Source organism: Haliotis cracherodii, unplaced genomic scaffold (genome assembly GCF_022045235.1).
Source record: "Haliotis cracherodii isolate W230 unplaced genomic scaffold, xgHalCrac1.p SCAF_1, whole genome shotgun sequence".
In the NCBI taxonomy this organism is placed as follows: Eukaryota; Metazoa; Mollusca; class Gastropoda; order Lepetellida; family Haliotidae; genus Haliotis; species Haliotis cracherodii.
The window spans coordinates 50,963,684-50,984,367 of record NW_027266264.1 but is presented as its reverse complement, the minus strand read 5'-3'; the positions used below and the strand labels follow the sequence as shown (position 1 = coordinate 50,984,367).

At 39.9% G+C, this 20,684-nt stretch overlaps 1 protein-coding gene across 1 annotated transcript in view; it reads right to left on the bottom strand.

The window, feature by feature from the left end:
* Positions 1 to 2,352: 2,352 nt before the first annotated feature.
* LOC139479059 (uncharacterized) overlaps positions 2,353 to 20,684 on the bottom strand; it is a 103,889-nt gene continuing 85,557 nt past the window's right edge. Inside the window, exons 57-69 of the mRNA XM_071261813.1 lie at positions 19,595 to 19,720; positions 18,465 to 18,553; positions 17,785 to 17,893; positions 17,196 to 17,474; positions 16,607 to 16,766; positions 14,219 to 14,685; positions 13,425 to 13,655; positions 12,671 to 12,963; positions 9,436 to 10,296; positions 8,622 to 8,872; positions 7,040 to 7,326; positions 4,721 to 4,868; positions 2,353 to 3,608 (exon numbers count right to left, since the gene is read on the bottom strand). Coding sequence (XP_071117914.1) covers positions 2,353 to 3,608; positions 4,721 to 4,868; positions 7,040 to 7,326; positions 8,622 to 8,872; positions 9,436 to 10,296; positions 12,671 to 12,963; positions 13,425 to 13,655; positions 14,219 to 14,685; positions 16,607 to 16,766; positions 17,196 to 17,474; positions 17,785 to 17,893; positions 18,465 to 18,553; positions 19,595 to 19,720 — 4,557 coding nt within the window. The remainder of the gene's footprint in view (positions 3,609 to 4,720; positions 4,869 to 7,039; positions 7,327 to 8,621; positions 8,873 to 9,435; positions 10,297 to 12,670; positions 12,964 to 13,424; positions 13,656 to 14,218; positions 14,686 to 16,606; positions 16,767 to 17,195; positions 17,475 to 17,784; positions 17,894 to 18,464; positions 18,554 to 19,594; positions 19,721 to 20,684) is intronic.

Sequence of the window (20,684 nt, the reverse complement as noted above, 5' to 3'; positions counted from 1 at the left end):
AACAATTTCTAGGTTGAGACCACTTACTGGCAGAACCATAAACGACTGGTTGAGGGAGCACAACATCCGGCCTAAACGTCTAGTGATGGGCCCAATATTGCTTCCATGGGCTGCCACAGTATCGATGCAAGTGGTGGTCACACCAAATATTGACATTGTTAATTGAGTTGTTACTCCACTCCTCTTTTAGAGCATGTCTGTGTCTCTTGTAACCAGATATAGGTTTCGTCAATGAAATTGTTATGAAAAAACATTGATCAGATGAATGACCAAATATTAAGTTGTTATTTTCAAAAACATTTACACCACTTTATAAGAAGCACAGTTACTTTTTCCCATTAGTATACATCATATTATTCCATTCCAAATGCATTGTGTATATACATATATACAACAAATGATTGGTTTCGGGAACAAAATAGTATAGTATAGTATACTTGTCACCTAACGAAAACATTTATTTCAAATACATGATTCAGTAAATTCAACATTTGGAACTACATGTATAATAACTTTGCACCACTATTTGTGTTACATGTGACAAGCATGATAATTCTGAATTTGTCTCAAACTTGATTTGCATTGCACAACAAGCATCAAAAGTGTCACCTACTGATCTGATTGCTATATATACCAAAACAGACAAGTATCAACAGTTTCATTCGCTGATCCGATGGCTTCAGGCCACAACAGACAAGCATCAACAGTTTCATTTAGCTGATCTGATGGATTCAGGCCAAGTATCAACAGTTTCTTTTGCTGATCCGATGGCTTCAGGCCACAACAGACAAGTATCAACAGTTTCATTAGCTGATCCGATGGCTTTAGGCCACAATAGACAAGCATCAACAGTTTCATTAGCTGATCCGATGGATTCAGGCCAAGTATCAACAGTTTCATTCGCTGATCCGATGGCTTCAGGCCACAATAGACAAGCATCAACAGTTTCATTAGCTGATCCGATGGATTCAGGCCAAGTATCAACAGTTTCATTCGCTGATCCGATTGCTTCAGGCCACAACAGACAAGTATCAACAGTTTCATTAGCTGATCCGATGGCTTTAGGCCACAACAGACAAGTATCAACAGTTTCATTCGCTGATCCGATGGATTCAGGCCACAACAGACAAGTATCAACAGTTTCATTAGCTGATCCCATGGCTTCAGGCCACAACAGACAAGTATCAACAGTTTCATTAACTGATCCAATGACTTCAGGCCAAATATCAACAGTTTCATTCGCTGATCCGATGGTAAGGCCACAACTGACAAGTATCAACAGTTTCATTTAGCTGATCCAATGACTTCAGGCCACAACAGACAAGCATCAACAGTTTCATTAGCTGATCCGATGGATTCAGGCCAAGTATCAACAGTTTCATTCGCTGATCCGATTGCTTCAGGCCACAACAGACAAGTATCAACAGTTTCATTCGCTGATCCGATGGCTTCAGGCCACAATAGACAAGCATCAACAGTTTCATTAGCTGATCCGATGGATTCAGGCCAAGTATCAACAGTTTCATTCGCTGATCCGATTGCTTCAGGCCACAACAGACAAGTATCAACAGTTTCATTAGCTGATCCGATGGCTTTAGGCCACAACAGACAAGTATCAACAGTTTCATTCGCTGATCCGATGGATTCAGGCCACAACAGACAAGTATCAACAGTTTCATTAGCTGATCCCATGGCTTCAGGCCACAACAGACAAGTATCAACAGTTTCATTAACTGATCCAATGACTTCAGGCCAAATATCAACAGTTTCATTCGCTGATCCGATGGTAAGGCCACAACTGACAAGTATCAACAGTTTCATTTAGCTGATCCAATGACTTCAGGCCACAACAGACAAGCATCAACAGTTTCATTAGCTGATCCGATGGATTCAGGCCAAGTATCAACAGTTTCATTCGCTGATCCGATTGCTTCAGGCCACAACAGACAAGTATCAACAGTTTCATTAGCTGATCCGATGGCTTTAGGCCACAACAGACAAGTATCAACAGTTTCATTCGCTGATCCGATGGATTCAGGCCACAACAGACAAGTATCAACAGTTTCATTAGCTGATCCCATGGCTTCAGGCCACAACAGACAAGTATCAACAGTTTCATTAACTGATCCAATGACTTCAGGCCAAATATCAACAGTTTCATTCGCTGATCCGATGGTAAGGCCACAACTGACAAGTATCAACAGTTTCATTTAGCTGATCCAATGACTTCAGGCCACAACAGACAAGTATCAACAGTTTCATTTAGCTGATCCGATGGCTTCAGGCCAAGTATCAACAGTTTTATGCGCTGATCCGATGGCTTCAGACCACAACTGACCAGTATCAACAGGTTCACCTTCTGGTCTTGATTTTATAAAGGTCTCTCTGGTAGATGTTCTTCTTCTTCTTGTTTGTCATGGTGTAGAGCTTGATCTTCCTCCTGATAAACTCTAACATGTGTACCTCTGTGTGCAGTGAGCGAACATGCTCTACCATAGAAGCATAGCCATCCATGACAATCGAAATGAAAATACTGATCAGTAGGAACTGAAATAGGAAGGAAAACATGAAGAAGAACGCAGGCCCTAGGGTCCTACTTGCCGATTCAAGTCCAAAATAATCCGATGCTCCCAAGGCAAAATTGAACAATGTTATTAAACTTTGACCAAAGCTACTGTACTCCTGAAGCTCAGTGGCAAACACTAACAGACTAAAACAAGCAAAGGCCATTGTGTACAAGAAAATTTTGATGAAGAACTGAAACAAGATGCCTTTGCAGCGTTTTAAACTCCCAGCTAAGATGGACATTCTTAAGTTGAATCGGAGTAGTTTGAAGACTTTGAGAATTATGAAAACTGAAAGTGCTGCCATGACGTACTGAAGGATGATGTCGGACGAAGCTGCAGGGTAGAAACTGACGAAGGATTGTCCCATGGACTCTTTGTAGAGTTTGATGGAATAGTCCACTGTGACAATCCTCTGTATGAACAGCCCGAAGACAGTGTAGGACAGAGCAAGGATGATAATCTCAACATAACTCCAGGTGTCCTCGAAATATTCAGAGGTTGACATCTGTCTGTACTTTTTGATTTCCAGGTATGTGAAAATAATTACATATATGAGGAATATGGCTTCACACGCTGCCACAAACTGTTCAAACTCCCCTCTGTAGTGATACAGCTTTGATGTGAAGATCTGGTAGTAAGGAAACACACCTCCCAAGTTGGTGAATTCGAACACCAGGATGACGACACTCAGCAGGTTAACATTTGGGTTATACAGACTGAATTCCACAAACAGGGCCCGAGTGTACTGATCGATCCAGTCCGAACTTTGGATATTGTCCATGACACCTCTGGCACTGTCTGGTAACCTGGGCAGCTCCTGGACGTAGCCGCCACCCGAGTAGGTGGCATGCAGGCCAACAAATGGTATGGTGACCAACTGGAATGAAGACTGGTAGGTGTACATAGTGGTTGTGGCAGGGGTGGACACAGCCTGGGACCAGGAGGTGTTGTAGTGACCAGTGTCTTCATCTGATAGCCAATAAGGGCCCGTACAGGAGACGGATGAAAACCTTTTCATAATGGCTGGATAGGAACATGTACCTGCAACAAACATAACAGAGTAAGACATTACTTTTTATATACCAATCTGAAGGTGATCCAGGTGCCCCAGACATATAGTCCATAGTTTATTGTGTATATAACAGATGTTTAACAGAAAACATATATAATTGCCTTGTAAGTAACTATTATTAAAAAAATAATTTAGTTTTGCAACTTTTGAACAAAGCTTGTTCACTACCACTCAGTGTCTGAAATTTGTTTAACTTGTGTATGGTATTGATAGTCACCCTTATTCATCAATCTTCTAACTGCCCAACGAAACTTATTATGGCAAATATTGTTATAATCCACATCCTGACTGTGGAACTTAAATTGACATCAAAGTTTCATTACCAGATCACGACTCTTATTTTTTTAACTCCTACACTTGTATTAAACCTTAGTTCCTATGGCAACACAGGTGACATTGACATTGACTTGTTATACAATTTTTTAGAATATCTGTGCCAGCTCCCTATGACATTAAGCAATTTAGGATTGAATAACCTGAGGTTCCCAAAGTGTGTGGTCTCTATTTAAACATACTGTCTATGGAGCCTGTAATTTCTGTGCTATTTTAACCATAGATAATGTTTTGCTTTACTACAATATGGAATTCACTGTAGTTAATTTTAGGTCTTCCATTTTGAAAGGGTGGCTACATGTCACCGTCTATTAACTGTGCTGCCCTTCAAGTGAAGGATATATAGAGAATCTCACACAAGTGTCTTTTTATATCAAATATATCAACACGAGTTGATAAAAGTGGAAAAATTCCGAGGCTTGCCGAGGATTTTTGCCACTTTTATCAACGAGTGTTGATATATTTGATATCAACAGACACGAGGGTGAGATTTTATTTATCATCCAACATCATTCTTCCAACTTTTTCAATTTGTAGACAGTAATTAGCAGTGTCTTTAGTGAAAAAAGTACTGCTAACAGCTTCAGTAGCAGAGCCATTAGTGATGTCATTTGATTGTGACGTCACAATGGTCTGCAAAGCATTGTGATGTAATTTCATTGCAGCGATATCTACAGTGTAGATATCGCTTGATCTCATCCAAGCGATATCTCCTGTGGGAGCCAGTTTTGGATGATAAATATCTTACCAGGATTCAATCTCAGCTGCCTCAGTCGAGCTTTTCCCACAAGGTACGAAGCTTGGCAAGATGTTGGGGATGAAGCATCAGTGCCTGACACAAGGTTGTCCAGAAAGTTCCCCTGCAGGTACTTCCACATGGAGTCCACTGTGGACACCTGCAACAGCATACTCATTCATGTCACTCTCTACATCTAACTAGTGGGGACTCTGGATAAGAACAGGTCCCCAGCAACCTATGCCTGTTGAAGAGACGACTAAATGTATTGGGACTCAGGCTCAGGTATTGGGACACGATTGATTACATGTCATCGTATCCCAATTACGTGGATTGACACTCATGATGTCAGTCCCTGGATTGACTAATGTAGACTTGGTTATTTACAGGACACTGCCATGTGGCTGGAATATTGCTGAGTGCAGTGTTAAATGACAAGTAAACAAGACAAAATAGGGCTCATTAATACCCCCAACTTTGACTCCAACCTATTTCTATGTTCGGAACATGAAAAAAGCAATATTTTCTCAGAAAATCAACTTATCAAAATCAAACGTTGCACTGCACATTTCTTATGCATATAATAAGTGTTCCCCAAGTTGGAAAAGAATATATTCAGTCGTTTTCAAGTTATAGGTTGCACACAAAAAATGTCCCTGACGGACGAAATACCTTGGTATAACTATATACACCCACCCTTTTAGGTCAGGGGTATAACAAACAAATGGAAGCCTTTTAGGGCCATTTGTTTTTTTAATTTTTTCGATACTCTCTTGAAATTTCAAGATACTAAGTTGAAATTTCACGATACTATCTTGAAATTTCAAGATAGAGAAGTTGAAATTTCAAGATACTAAGTTGAAATTTCAAGATGCTAAGTTGCAATTTCAAGATACTAAGTTGATATTTCAAGATTATTCACTTCAAATGTATTTTTAAATCTTAGGATGTTAAAAACTTATTAACTTCAAATTTCAACCTAGTATCGAAAAAAAACCCAAAAAACAAATGGCCCTAAAAGGCTTCCGTACAAACAAACAATAGCTAGCACTATAAAAATTGACATAATTCTGTACTAGTACAAGCAGCCGCACAGAGGTGCATATAGCTACAGAAGTGCAATAATCTTGGACACAGCACTAAACCTCATTTGACCTCACATCAGCTACAAGCATAGGTTACAAGGGACCCATCCTAACCCGCAATCCCTGCGCGGGCTACCACTACATACTAATTTTAAACTATATAACATTTGAGTAACCGTATCAAGGTATATGGACACTGTTCTTTCACATCTGATAATCCTAGAAGTTATTGTCTTGTAATCATGTACATGTTTTATTGTAAGATGTTCTTAGTTACCTTGGGTCTTCTCATGGGCCTAAAACGGTCTGATTGTTATGAAACTATAACACTCAGAACCAATGTTAAGTTGTTGAAAGTGAAGTCAGTTTAGTTGGTCTGAAACTTAGCAAATCTACACTGATTGTCAATTTATAGAAATGACAAGCACAATATAGTCATGGAAGATGTTTTCTCAGCAGACGACTATGCTTGTCGTAAGAGGCGACTAACGGGATCAGGTGGTCAGGCTAGCTGACTCTGTTGATGCTGTCATCGTATCCCAATTGCGTGGATCGATGCTCATGACGACAATCACTGGACTGTCTGGCCCAGACTCGATTATTTACAGACTGCCGTCATATAGCTGGAATATTGCTGAGTGCAGCATTAAACAAAAAGAACAAAACAAACATACTTCCAATACCAAATACCTGGGCAGGGGAGATAACTCACATCGTCACTTCTTTGCAGACATGGAAGAGGATGTCTGGATGCATCTAATATTGTATAAATGCACTGTGTGGCATTGTCGGTGAAATCAGATTGGGGGTGGGTGGGGATACACAATGACTCAAGTCAGTTTGGCTCCAACCATCAATAATTATACTAAAACATGAATAGCCTAGTTCAAAATCCTGGAAGGAGTGAGTTCTGCAGCTGTAGTATTTTAATTTAGAGTGTGTGAGTAAGTGGGTATGAATTTACGCCACTTTTAGCCACTTTTAGCAATATTCCAGCAATATCTCGGTGGGGGATACCAAAAATGGGCTTCACACATCGCACCCATGTGGTAATTGAACCTGGGTCTTTGGCGTGATGAGCAAACACTTTAACCACTAGGCTACCCCTCACCAGTTTTTAATTGAGAGACCTTTATCATTAACATTTTATGTTAGGTTTAAGATAAGGCTCCCTTGACATTTGGAACATAGACAAACACTGAAACAAAACCACATGAGACACAGAAATAATTTCTACATAGTCCACCTCACTAAATCCTGTGCCCTCTGTGAACATAATCTCTGTGGTGTGGGTGACCCTGTACGCCAGGTTGATGTCCCTGTGACCATAGATCATCAGTAGAAATATCGCCACAAAGGTGAAATACAGCACAATCTCATACAGTATCATCCTGGCTTTGTTATCAAGTTGGATTCTTTTACAAATTTCCTGCAGCACTTGAGTGGACAGTGGGGGGACGTAATAATGCTGGTGATCAGTCACTTGAGATTTAACTTGTGTCACTTTCTCTCTCAACATCTCCACCTCCTCCTCTGTAACAGTAGCAGAAGAATCCAAGTAACAATCAGGCTGGCAATAAATGTAACTTACGTCTATAATTATAGTACAATCGTTACAGTGCACTCTCTGGGTTAACAAGATTCATACAGATGAGAAACACTAAATTCAAGGCTTTTCAATATTCAACTGTTATTTTCAAGGCTTTTTGGATGGGTTATTAGCCTTAATCTGTCAATATTTCTTTTTTAAATCCAGCATACCATATATTAGTCATACGACCTAAAAAGCAGTATAAACAACAAATATTCTAAGATATATTTTAACAAACAACACATAAAATTAATTAAGTATCATGAGTTTTGACACTTTTAAAAATATGTCATTTTGTTCAAATTCAAGGCTTTTCAGGCTGTTTTTGTGATTTTCAAGGCTTTTCAAGGCTAACATTAAAATTCAAGGTCTTTTCAAGCCTGTATGAACCTTGAATCTTTACAGTGCAATCTCTTGGTTAAAGTGTTTTTCAAGAAAGTGTGGCAGTGGGTTAGTTAAAGTATTTACTCATCATAAGGAAGACTCAGTTTCGATTTCAACATTGTTTGATGTACTCTGAAGTGATACTGCATAAAGTGGTGTCACTCTGCCACCAGCCTGAAGCACAAGTCTAGTCAAATTCTATTCAGTCTTGTAAACTCAGCTAATTGTAGTCCATATGAAAACACTAACATGTAATGAAAATGATGAGAGCCATGTTCGGGCTGGTAGATTCAAACAGGTTTTGGCCCAGACTTTTAGATAACAGACTTTTAGATCTATTGCTGTCTTGTCAGCATCAATTTTGAATGCTTGTTATTAGTGATGGATTAAAAGGATGCTTGTTTACAGTCGAATTTGTTCATGATGGTATCTGTAGCTAATGTTACCAGAATCATTTGCCTTTTGGAACTGTAGCCAACATGGCACAAACGTTGACATTCACATCTAAACGGACAGAGATTAAGCCTTCGATTTCTGTAATAATACAGACAAACTTTAAGTCGTATTTGTTATTTTCCTTATATAACCAGAACATCAATAATTTAAAGAAGTTACCATAAAAAAACAGTACCAACAATACAGTTTTAAATCTGAAAAACAAGTGATAAAAAAACAGGCTGTACTATACTTTTCAGTTTCTGACATTTAAATTTATTTTTCTCGGGAGCACAATTCATAAAATCCTAGTAGCTTCTATGTCTGAGTAGAGATCATCAACCCCAGAACCCATATCATGCAATGTTGCTGAGAAATACTCGGTATCACAAATCACATGCACTACACATGCCTGCACCTTCAGTAGGCGTCCAGCTGTCGTAATTCACTGGTCGCTTGAGTATTTGTGTGAGGAGCACTGCCAGGACGACCACCTTGATTGGCTGAGTGACAGTGGCGCTCTGCGTGAAGGCAGTTAAGAAAGACACAAGCCATTCCACACTCTTCTGGTAGCCGTACTTGAGGCCGTACAGCATCACGAAGAAGGAGCAGATGATACAGGTAGCCAGGCACAGTGTCCAGGTAATGTACAGGAACCACCAGGGGAACCTGCAGCAACACAAACACAGGAACCGTGTTAGGGACTCACCATTTCATATCCATGAGAGTGGGGCTGGGATTTTGTATGGAAACTCCATATTTTTTTCAACTACAGTAGCAAAATGAGATATTTCGAACTAAGAGCCTAATTTCTTTTTTTTAAACCATCTTGCAGCAATGTATTTTTTGTGGCAGGCAATTTCTTTTTCCCCAACAGTTGGAAGCATAATTATTTTTTAGAAGCATTTATTTTTTCTACAGTTTATCTTGTGAGTGTGGGGGAGTCAGTGTGCGCACTTACTTAAAATATTGCAAATAATTTGGGAAACAATTTACGCTTAATTCTTTCATTGTTGGTTCTGTTGTAATCCCTTCAGATCCATGTATACCAAATTGTTTGTTTTTTTTCCTTTGAGGCAGCAACAAAGCACTATCTAACTACCAACCATAAGACCTAAAATATGTATGGTTTATAGGTCGATGTTTATAGACACCAAAGACTTAAAACATTAGATATCCCCAACATTACATAAAAAATGAAGTACAGCCATATGGGTTAAAAAATTGCATACCTGAATGACTTTTTCACTTTTTTCTTTGCGTCATCTGTCTGTGTTGTACTGCTTTTTCTTCTTGCACGTGACATTGCCAAATCCATTTCATCCGTGCCAACTGTTACTGAATCCCCACCACAAGTGTCTGCTTTTACAAAATCCACCTTATACCTCCTTTTTGCTTTTACTGAAGGTTTATCTGCGTTAGATCCAGTTGCCTCAGAATCACTGACCACTTCAGAAGAATTCCTTGAAACACAGCACTTCAGATCTTTGCATTTAGCTTTCCGTGTTCCTGACTCTGTTTTTGTAATACAAATAGAAATCTCTATATCTTCTTCACATACCTCATCCTTTCCAGTCTTACTTGTAGCATCCCTATTTCCCTCCCCCGGCAATGATTCCGAACTTGGAACTTCTTTAGGAGCTGTCCGAGTAAAGAGCTCGGGGAAGATAGTATTGATAGGAAACATAATCAAGCCACTCTGGATTCCTATGACAATTCCACTGAGAGACAGAGCCACCGTGCCACTCTGGACCTGGTCCTCCGGGGCGTCGGTGGGCACCCCATGGAACATGATGTTGGTCAACATGGTGGTAAGGAGCAGACACAGGCCGCACGTCAGCCGCTGGGCTCGCGTGAACTGGTTGTAGGCTGGCTTGGAGAAGATGCTGATCCACAGATGACTGTTTCGGAAGTCTTGACTGGACCTGAGCATTAATTGGTACAGGCGATGATCATCCATGTTGGTCTGACTAAGAGATGGGATTTCCACCTGGATGAAGCCAGGTCCTTTGTCGACAGCCAGCCAGTCATCATACACACAGTGCCATACTTCTTTAGTCTGGATGTCAAGGACTACCACCTCCTTCAAGTACCTGCAACACATGTACAGGATATCTTGGAATTATGCCTAGCAGTAGATTCAATGATTTTATGACCATTTGTAGATAACAGAAGAGAGAAAGGAAACAAGCTAGGTCTTTGATTTATCTTAATTAATGAACAATATGTCAAGGCAATACATCTTCGACCTGGCATTGTCTTACAAAGGTTCTGTCTGCTTTAACTGTATGGTGGTCAAAACATCATTGTTAGATATATTCAACAATATTAAGTCCATACATGTTAATTATGTATGTACATGGTGTGATGAAATAATGAGTCAATAAATAAATATCAAATCATGTCAATGACACAATGGTTTTTAGTATGAGATCATGAAGATCACGAAGAAATACATTTTAAGTAGAACATTTGTAGTACATCACTCATGCATAAACATATTATTTGACAACATAGTTAAACATCCCTAAATGTCTATGTTTTGAAACATAAACGTTCCCTAGCTGTCATGATCAACTGGCCGATGATCCCAATACCAGATTTCTCCAATAATAATCCTTGGTACGGTTTAAGATGTTGGTTAGCTGTCATGATTAACTGGCCCATGATCCCAATACCAGATTTCTCCAATGATAATCCTAGGTACGGTTTAAGACGTCGCTTAGCTGTCATGATCCACTGTCTGATGATCCCAATACCAGATTTCTCCAATAATAATCCTTGGTACGGTTTAAGACGTTGGTTAGCTGTCATGATTAACTGGCCCATGATCCCAATACCAGATTTCTCCAATGATAATCCTAGGTACGGTTTAAGACGTCGCTTAGCTGTCATGATCCACTGTCCGATGATCCCAATACCAGATTTCTCAAATAATAATCCTTGGTACGGTTTAAGACGTCGCTTAGCTGTCATGATCCACTGTCTGATGATCCCAATACCAGATTTCTCCAATAATAATCCTTGGTACGGTTTAAGACGTTGCTTAGCTGTCATGATCAACTGTCCGACAATCCCAATACCAGATTTCTCAAATAATAATCCTTGATACAATTTAAGACGTTGGTTAGCTGTCATGATCCACTGTCCGATGATCCCAATACCAGATTTCTCAAATAATAATCCTCGGTACGGTTTAAGACGTCGCTTAGCTATCATGATCAACTGTCTGACGATCCCAATACCAGATTTCTCCAATAATAATCCTTGATACGATTTAAGACGTTGGTTAGCTGTCATGATCCATTGTCCGATGATCCCAATACCAGATTTCTCCAATAATAATCCTTGGTACGGTCTAAGACGACACTTAGCTGTCATGATCCACTGTCTGATGAACCCAATACCAGATTTCACCAATTATAATCCTCAGTACACTTTAAGACTTCGCTTAGCTGTCATGATCCACTGTTCGATGATCCCAATACCAGATTTCTCCAATAATAATCCTTCATACGATTTAAGACGTTGGTTAGCCGTCATGATCCACCAATGATCCAATTACCAGATTTCTCCACTAATAATCCTTGATACGGCTTAAGACGTCGCTTAGCTGTCATGATCCACTGGCCGATGATCCAATTACCAGATTTTGCCAATAATAATCCTCAGTATGGTTTAAGATGGCACTTAATACTCCTCAGCATGGGCAAAGGTAGCCCATACAGCTTAGGTGCTGCAATGGTCCATATTGTGGTCTGTGAGATCTCCCTAGATTTTAACTGGACATAGGAAAAGCTATGTTTACAAAATGGCCTCCATTCTGTATAGCAGACGCAGGAAGATCTGGTTAGATACATTGCAAACCATTTGCACAACACGCGACTAGTAGTCTCATTCTGTCAGAAACCAGCAGGTAATGGGGGATATAGGCTTTGTATACTTGTATCAAGATGTTACCTTGATATACTCGATGAGCCATATTTACCTTCACTGAACGGAGTGGAATATCCAGTATTAGCTATGCAGTGTTGCATCCTATAGGTGTGCCAGAAACATGGGTTCAAATCCTGGTTTGCTCTGACTGTATCTTGGTTTGTTAGCACCGTACCTGTCCTCTGGGTTTCACCAAAGTGGTACATAATCTAAGACCTACAACACTTCGGAATTTCCTCCCATACCTAGCTGACTTGTAATAGTTACATATCCGAGACCGAGAATTTCAAGTTAGATGAACACTCGGGTACGTGTACAATGCATGTGTACAATGCAGGTACTCGAGTGTCCATCCAACTTGAACCTCAAGGTCAAGCTGAGTTACTACTTCACATACTGGCAGAGAAGAATAAACTTTTATGTTTCATTTGATGCACAAGCAACTTCTATTGTGATTCACAAACATCAACCTCTATTTACATACAACACAGCATGAACGTAAAATGTGATATGACTGAAATCCTATCCTACCAAGATGGGTTCTTCCCCTTGTTGTCATGCCAGACAACAACAGATTTCAATTTGCCGAGTCTCCTGCTGGTGGTGAGGACAAACCAATTCTCTGCCCCGGGAGTGAACAGCTTCCGTTGTGGGTCTGCCAGGATGTGACGAGCACTCTGCCTGTAGCGTGCCCGGAGGTAGAGGAAGATATTGGCGGTGGTACCGGCCTGGGGCCACCAGCTAGTCACCACACAGATCAGGTACACATACTTGTCACTGGGGTCATTGTCAGCCAGTACTGTGGTTCCTACCTGTAATGATTTCTTAATGTAAACATTTAAGCTTTAAAATTTGAGAAGCTAGTTGCCAGTCACATGACCGATGTTCAAAAAAAGCCTTAATCAGCATTACCTCGTTCAAGAATACTGCAAAACAGTTTATAATAAATTGAATTAACGTAACAACAGTATTTTCAATTCAGATGTCTTGAACAAACACACAAAAATTAGAGGCTATGGGGTAGCCTAGTGGTTAAAATGTTCGCTCGTCAGGCTGAAGACCCGGGTTTAATTCCCCACATGGGTACAATGTGAGAAGCCCATTTCTGGTGTCCCGCCGCCATGATATTGCTGGAATATTGCTTAAAACAGCGTAAAAAACCATACTCACTCACTCACAAAAATTGACAAGTTCAATTCAATCTGGAATGCTAGCCACAACATATTCTCAAAGGACGGCATGCCAAAAACATTTCTAGATATTTGTAATGTTACAAAGGGCTCACCTTTTTGGCATCTTCCTTATCCTTCTGTCTTGCCCAGGACAGAACAAGAAGGTAAACTCCCCACAGGGCAATGACAGCTGACACAACAACAGGGTTGTCAAAGAATTGTAGGAAGAGACCAATATCTGTGATGGGATTGACAGTGTTGGGAGCCACAAAGATACCTCCCGAAAACACCGACAGATGGCCGCACAGACAATGAAGGCTCTCCTGTGTCGTGAATGGACTAACCTGAAATGAAAACAATTAAAATCACTCTTGAACAGTGAACCGTAGTTGGAACATTTACTTTCATCTTAAAAGTTGTTCATAAATAATCAAGTCTTGATCAGACTTTTTAATTAAGCCATCTGTGTACATTAACTGTAGATAGATGTTATCAATTTGGAGCATGAAGCATCAGTCTGTTTTAGCCCGGCACTCAACAATAGTCCTGCTATATGACGGCGGTCTGTAAATAATCAAGACAATCCAGTGATTAATATCAAGAGCATCAATCTATGCAATTGGGATACGATGACATGTATCAAAGTGTCAAATCAGTGAGCTTGACCACCCGATCCCATTAGTCGCCTCTTACGCCAAGCATGGGTTGTTGAAGATCAATTCTACCCTTGATCTTCATGGGTCTGTTTGGTAGGACTATGTATATCAAGTAAAAAGACAACATACAAAGCAATTATCTTTAATTGTACTTACCTTGCGACAATAAAATGAAGTGATGGCTTCGGATGAAAATCTAAAAAATTATTTATTATATCCTTTCAGTCATTCTGAACATTCACATCCCTTACCAGACAGCCCCTGGTGCTCCACATCTCCAGGCCTTCGTCCCAGTAGGAGCAGGTCAAACTGTAGGTCTGAACACTCACATTCACCAGTGTTCCATTCTGTAGCCCTTCTGTGTCCAGACTCTGGCCAGGCTTGATTGTGAAACCGACAGTATAGGTGGAGTCACTGCCCTCTATTTTGGGCAGGACCACCTGGTCCGGGGCCTGGGTTAAGTTCCCTGACCGCAGTAACATGTTGGGGGAGAGTGGCATGTCAAATCCAAAGTCTACTACCTCACTGGTGGAGGGGACGCGGTTAATTTGGACAAATACCTTTAGTGTGAGAGAAGTATTTACACTATTAAGTTTGACCAGCAATGAGCTGTTGCTGGCGATTTTGATGGCTTTGCTGTCTGAGGAGATGATGGTGCTGTTGCTGTCAACAGTCACGTTTAGCTCATGGTTCTCCCAGGCATGCACAGAGACTGTTGCTGAAGTTAAAGAGCAAGTCAAAATTATTAATATGCAATATATTTTATATTTAAATACTTAGAGACCGATCATTTATCATAGGGTGGACGGGTCAGAGGGAACCAGGGGAAGGTCCCCCAAAAATATGAAAGTCTCTAGGGGAGGGTCACAATGGTGAGGTACAATGATAGTAAGATGAGATAACTACTTTCCATGAGCCTCTACACACTTTAGCCTTGTTTTTCTGCATTTGCTGTTGTAAGATGTCCAAAAGTCACCCTAAAAGTGTTGGAAATCTAATACTCACTGATAAAAAAATTCAGATAACTTAATTACTTAAAAAAAGTCATTTCTTTAATCATAAAAGCCTATAGTTGGGCCCTTATAATAAACAGCAGCTTTTTCTGTCTTGGTTCATATACAATTGCTAACGACATAATAGAATGGCCTTCAATTCTACTTGTTAACAGATGGCAGCCACAATATACAACAGCCTCTACCTATGTGGCAGGGGGTAATATAGACAGAAAAACAAACAAAAGCAGGAAGGAGATCTTCTAAAATACTGATAAAATTCTCAAAATGTCCAAAATATACCATTTGATCTTAGACCATTTATCTATAGTCAGAAATGAGATTGTTTTTGATTTTTTTAAAAACACACTGAAAATTAGGTAAAATATTGCTTACCGGACATTTAAATTTATCTGTCCGGACATTATAAAAAGTATTGTCCGGACATTCTTAAATTTTGACCGGACATGATCAACAGTTAGGACTGAGCAGTTTCTGTCTGCAGTTGTAACACAATGAAGATTATCTACACTGACAAGCTTTGTTTGTTTTGATTGCTGTAAATACATCGTACCTAGAATGATAGTCCAATCGGTCAATCACTGTAATAGGCAATAAACTGAGTTGACACTGATTAATCGAGGATTTATTACTGAGAACATCTTGTTAATTTGAGTAAAATGTGTTTACAACTGTACATAAATACCTTGCATTATCGATGTACCTCATTATCCTCACAATGCTACGATACGATGCAACCTCAGACAAGAAGCGAAAGCGTGACGACAGCCAGTCGACCGATGCAGATCAGTCGAGCGGATCTGCCAAACCCTCAAAGTCTGAATGATCATTTTGTAAGTCGTGGCTAACGACTTTCACTTGGTTGACATACAACGAGGATTTGCAGATTTTATTGTTTTCAGTAGCTAGTCGTATATTGAATCTTGATTGACCGCCATTTTGCTTTCTGTGACGATCGATATCAAATTTTTTTATGGTCAATAATTAAGTACAGATGAAAAAGTATTCAAATAACTATTGCTATCAACGATAGTTTAGGATTTATGATTATATTATCTGTCTTGTTTTTAAATAATCTTTAGTTTAAAAAAAAACACTTTTCCCGTGAGGTCACATGATAACCAAATATGGGATAACAGTCTCGATCCAAATGTTACAACGCGTACACTTGAGCAGACTCATGAATATTAATTAGACCGTTCACAACTTTGACAGATCGTTATTATAACAGAAACAAACGTATGTTTTCCATATATATCTAAAATGATATTATTTGTTATTAATTGTCCGGTGAATTAAACAATATAAATTGAAACAATTCATAATTCATCATATTATGAATACGTAACAACTTGTAATTTGTGTGTAAAAAGTCGTACTAAAACACGCTGTTTGAAGGGGGCATGGCATAAATGTAAATGTCCGATTGGGATTTTAAATTTTCCGGACCCCTGGGTGAACCATATGATGAACGCATACACTGTACTGGTACAAAAGTGACCCTTGATGTAAAGAAATATTTGATGTTGCAGATCAGAGGAAAATTCTCACAGACATTGTATAGTGAAAGAGGACAGGGTAGCATCCAGCCCTTGTGTTTGTAGGATGCTACAAGGAGTGACCTACTGTTATCAGTGATGATGATGTCAGCGGGCCTCAGCAGGTGCTCCAGCTTCAGCTTCCTTCCATCCAGCCCTCGGCTCTTCATGATGATGTTGACAATCGGGAAGTTGATGCTCTCAGATGAGTCATCCCAAACAAAAGGATTGCTTGACATCACCTGGACCTGTTCCACAAAGAGAAAAAAGTCTTCTGAACTCCTTGCTGATGTAAAGACAAAGTCAACATGAAAACACAATTGTGAACGCCTTGCTGAAGTTAGAGCTCCTTGCTCATGGCATCAATGTACATTAAGTGTCTACTGATATTGATGTTTTCTTCATCTGTACTCAGGATATTAACTTTATGTGAGACTGGGTGTCTGTTAGCGACACTGACTTGGATAAACAGTAACAATTAATTTATTATGCCATTAATAATAATATAATGAAATGACCTCACAAAGTCACAAAGTCATATGAATGGTCTTTGATGACCGTTCAAGGATACACAATTTTCCCAGGTTTGCTATATTGATTAACACATTAGTTCAAGAATGTCAATAATATAAAATCCACATACATCTTCACAAAAATTCATGCTTCAACATTTTCACCTGAACATTGACTGCTTCAACATCAGTGCTGATTGTAGGGTTTTTTAGTAGACTTGTCTTGATTGGAATCCTAATTTGTCCCGCCTGTCCATTGTCCTGCAGTTTAGCAGTCAGCTCCATGTCACTGTCGTCATCTGCCTTAGTCCACGCAAGTGCCAGAGACGTCTTCTTAGACTCTATATGTAGTGGTTCCTCAGAGGAAAACTGTATTCCTCGCAACATGGCGTCTCCAATTTTCTCGTACACATCTAGAATCGGCTTTGTCTTTTCTTCCATCTTCTATTGGAACAATTATTGGTAACAGTTAGCCAGAATGTGCAATCATTATGATAACAAGTGCACACTGATGTAAACGAATGAAACTGATCCAAGACAATGTAACTTTGCATCAAAGCGCCTGAAACTAAGCACTAATTGATTGCTTATTAATTTCTATCATGCTACATTCATGTTATGTTCAAACTGCAAAATTTAATTTGCATAATTGTACATTTAGGTTAATACTGACCAAAGAATTATTACCTTGGTAGTTTATTGCTCTCAGTAAACATCCTCATCAATTAATTCAAGGATAAGGTGCACCACCTACTGTCTTGGTTGTTGGTGGGATGCTGGTTCCTGAGCCCGGGGCTGGAGTCGTCTCTGCCACTGGGTTAACAGTCAGCTCTATGAGGTTCTCCAGGATGAGGAGCTGCTTCCTGCAATGAAACACAAGAGCACATCCAGGGCCACCTTGTCAACTTCCACCATCACATACATGTTTGATGCAGCAGGGATCATAAGGTTACATCAGCTGTTGACAAGTGAAAGTGCGCTTTTGCGCAAGATTGCAACTGATACTGGGTAGGTCTGATTCTCAGGAGAACTTGGTTGCGTCCTCAATGACTTTGACCTGGTCTTTTCATGCTTTGAGTCAGCCATGAAGCCAACCTATGCTTGTTGTTAGAGGCGACTAACAGAATCGGGTGGTCAGGCTCACTGACTTGGTTGATGCATCGTATCCCAATTGCGTATATCGATGCTCATGATGTCAATCACTGGGTTGTCTGGTCCAGACTTGATTATTTACACACTGCCATCATATAGCTATAATAACGGTGAGTGCGACAGTAAACAATAAAACCAGCCATATGGTACATTAGAAAGTAAGAAAAAAAAGAAATAAAAACAAAACCCACCCTACAGTCAGTATTGAAAAAAATCACGAGAAACAAGACTATTATTGTGACTGGGCTAATGTACCGGTATACAAAAGTGGATCCAACTTACATAGCTATGGATTTGGCCACTGTGGGTGCAGTTTCTGCTACATCTCCCAAGCTCTCAGTCAGACGGGCACTAACATTGACAGCAATTACCTACAATGATGGAAACATCAGATTTGGGTTAAACTACACAGTAGATACAATTTATGGATAACAACTTCTTTAACATACTATTTTAGCCACATCATGGTATAGATCTGAACCAAAACATTGCTGCAATAGTACATTAAAGAAGGTGCTGTCCATGAATTGTGTCTACTTTGTCATCTGAAAAAAACCTTGAAAAATAAGCCTATAGGTTAAACTACATAATACTGGATTGTCTGGTCCAGACTTGATTATTTACAGACCGCCGTCATATAGCTGGAACGCTGCTGAGTGTGGCGTTAAACAACAAACAAACAAACAAAACATTTCTCACTAAAGTACAGTATACACCATATGGTCTCCCACCTATAACACTGATTTAAGTGATGTGAGGGATTCTATTCAACTTGTATTGGGGGGCACGGGTGGCCCAGTCGTCTAAGGCGCCGCGATTCGCTGTGCAGAGTTGCGTCCCTTGGGCACGCCAGAAACATATGATTGCGGGTTCGAATCCCGGTTCGCCCTGATTATGTTTCTAGGTTTGTCAGCACCACACCTGTGCTCTTGGGTTTCACCGAAGTGGTAAACGTCTGAGACCTGCATCACTTCGGGCTTTCCTCACACATTAAGCTGACACACCATGATATAACTGGAATACTGTTAAAAACGAAGTTAAACCCAACTCACACACTCACTCAACTTGTATAGAAATGTCCATATCCAATGTCTGTCTTGTTACAGGAAGGGGCTAATGGGATATAGCCTGGTGGTTATGTGTCACCACATCTGGATTGAAATTCCCCAAAGTGTACTACATATCAAGCCCATTTCGGGAGACCTCTGTCGTGACATCACTGTTCTTTTGATAAACGTTTACATTTATCGTTATTTCTTCAGGGTCAAATTTTATGCTGGTCCATAGATGGTTGAATGATGAATGATGCTTGTTTGGAGTCCAGGTTAAACATCATGATCAATATTATCATTAGAGTTTACAAGATGGACTATCAAAGAATATAAAGAGCAGTGGGATCATTCTTGTCAGACCTGCATAGTATCTGTAACTTCTACAGTTGTTGTGGTGAGTTCTCCGATAATGTTGGTCATCTGCTCAAGGGAGTCTTGACTTTGTATTTCAACATCGGACAGTTTCGTCAGAAGAATCTCGCGAGTCTAAAACATATTTTACTTTGCTTATAAAAGGGTTACAATACGTCATAGAGGGGTGGAAGAAAAAGACACAGAGAGAGGCCCTGGCATGTTGTATGGAGACTAGGTCATTTTTCAGCTATATATTTAAATTCGGATATTTTTGAAAACTGGAGAAACGAGCCAGAAACACCTAGCAACAATGTAATTTTTGTGGCAGAAATGTTTTTTACTAGTGTGAACTAAAAATGTTTTTTTCAAGATGTTATGATAGTTATGATAAATCAAGCAATAGTTATCATTGTGCGACAATATTCTTGCAATTTGGTTAACATCACACCAAAAAGATCTTCAACAGACTACTCTTCACTGTCAGCCATCCTAAGCAGTTGTTAGGAATACCATATTGGTTGAATGCCTCAGCGCATGTGCAGAGCGGGAGATACATGATTTATTTCCAATAAACTACATCCACTAGATGCAGATAGGTGAGCAAAGCTGATAATTGGAGCCATTATCCGAGTGGATAGCCATGGTGCGATTGATATACCGAGTGGGAGAACTTGAAACATGTATCTCCTTTCGTTGGCTGCGAATCGGAGGTATTTTTGGCACTCAGACTGGAACATAGGTGTCCTGTAGGTCTAAGGTGACTAACCAGTCTCCAAGTCAGAGAGCGGTTTGTACCTTCTTGATCGATTCCATCTGGAACATGGGCAGATGTACAAGGTAGTCTTTGTTGAGGAGCTTCAGGCCGATGATCATACACATATCTGATATACCTGTGACGATACGGGTTAGAATAGGTCTTCAGCAACCCATGCTTGCCATTAAGAACGACTAACAGGGTCAGGTGGTCAGGTTTGCTGACTTGGTTGATGCATGTCATTGTATAACAATTGTGTAGATTGATGTTATGATGTCAATCACTGGATTTTCTGATCCAGACTCAATTACATACAGACCGCCATCATATAGCTGGAATATT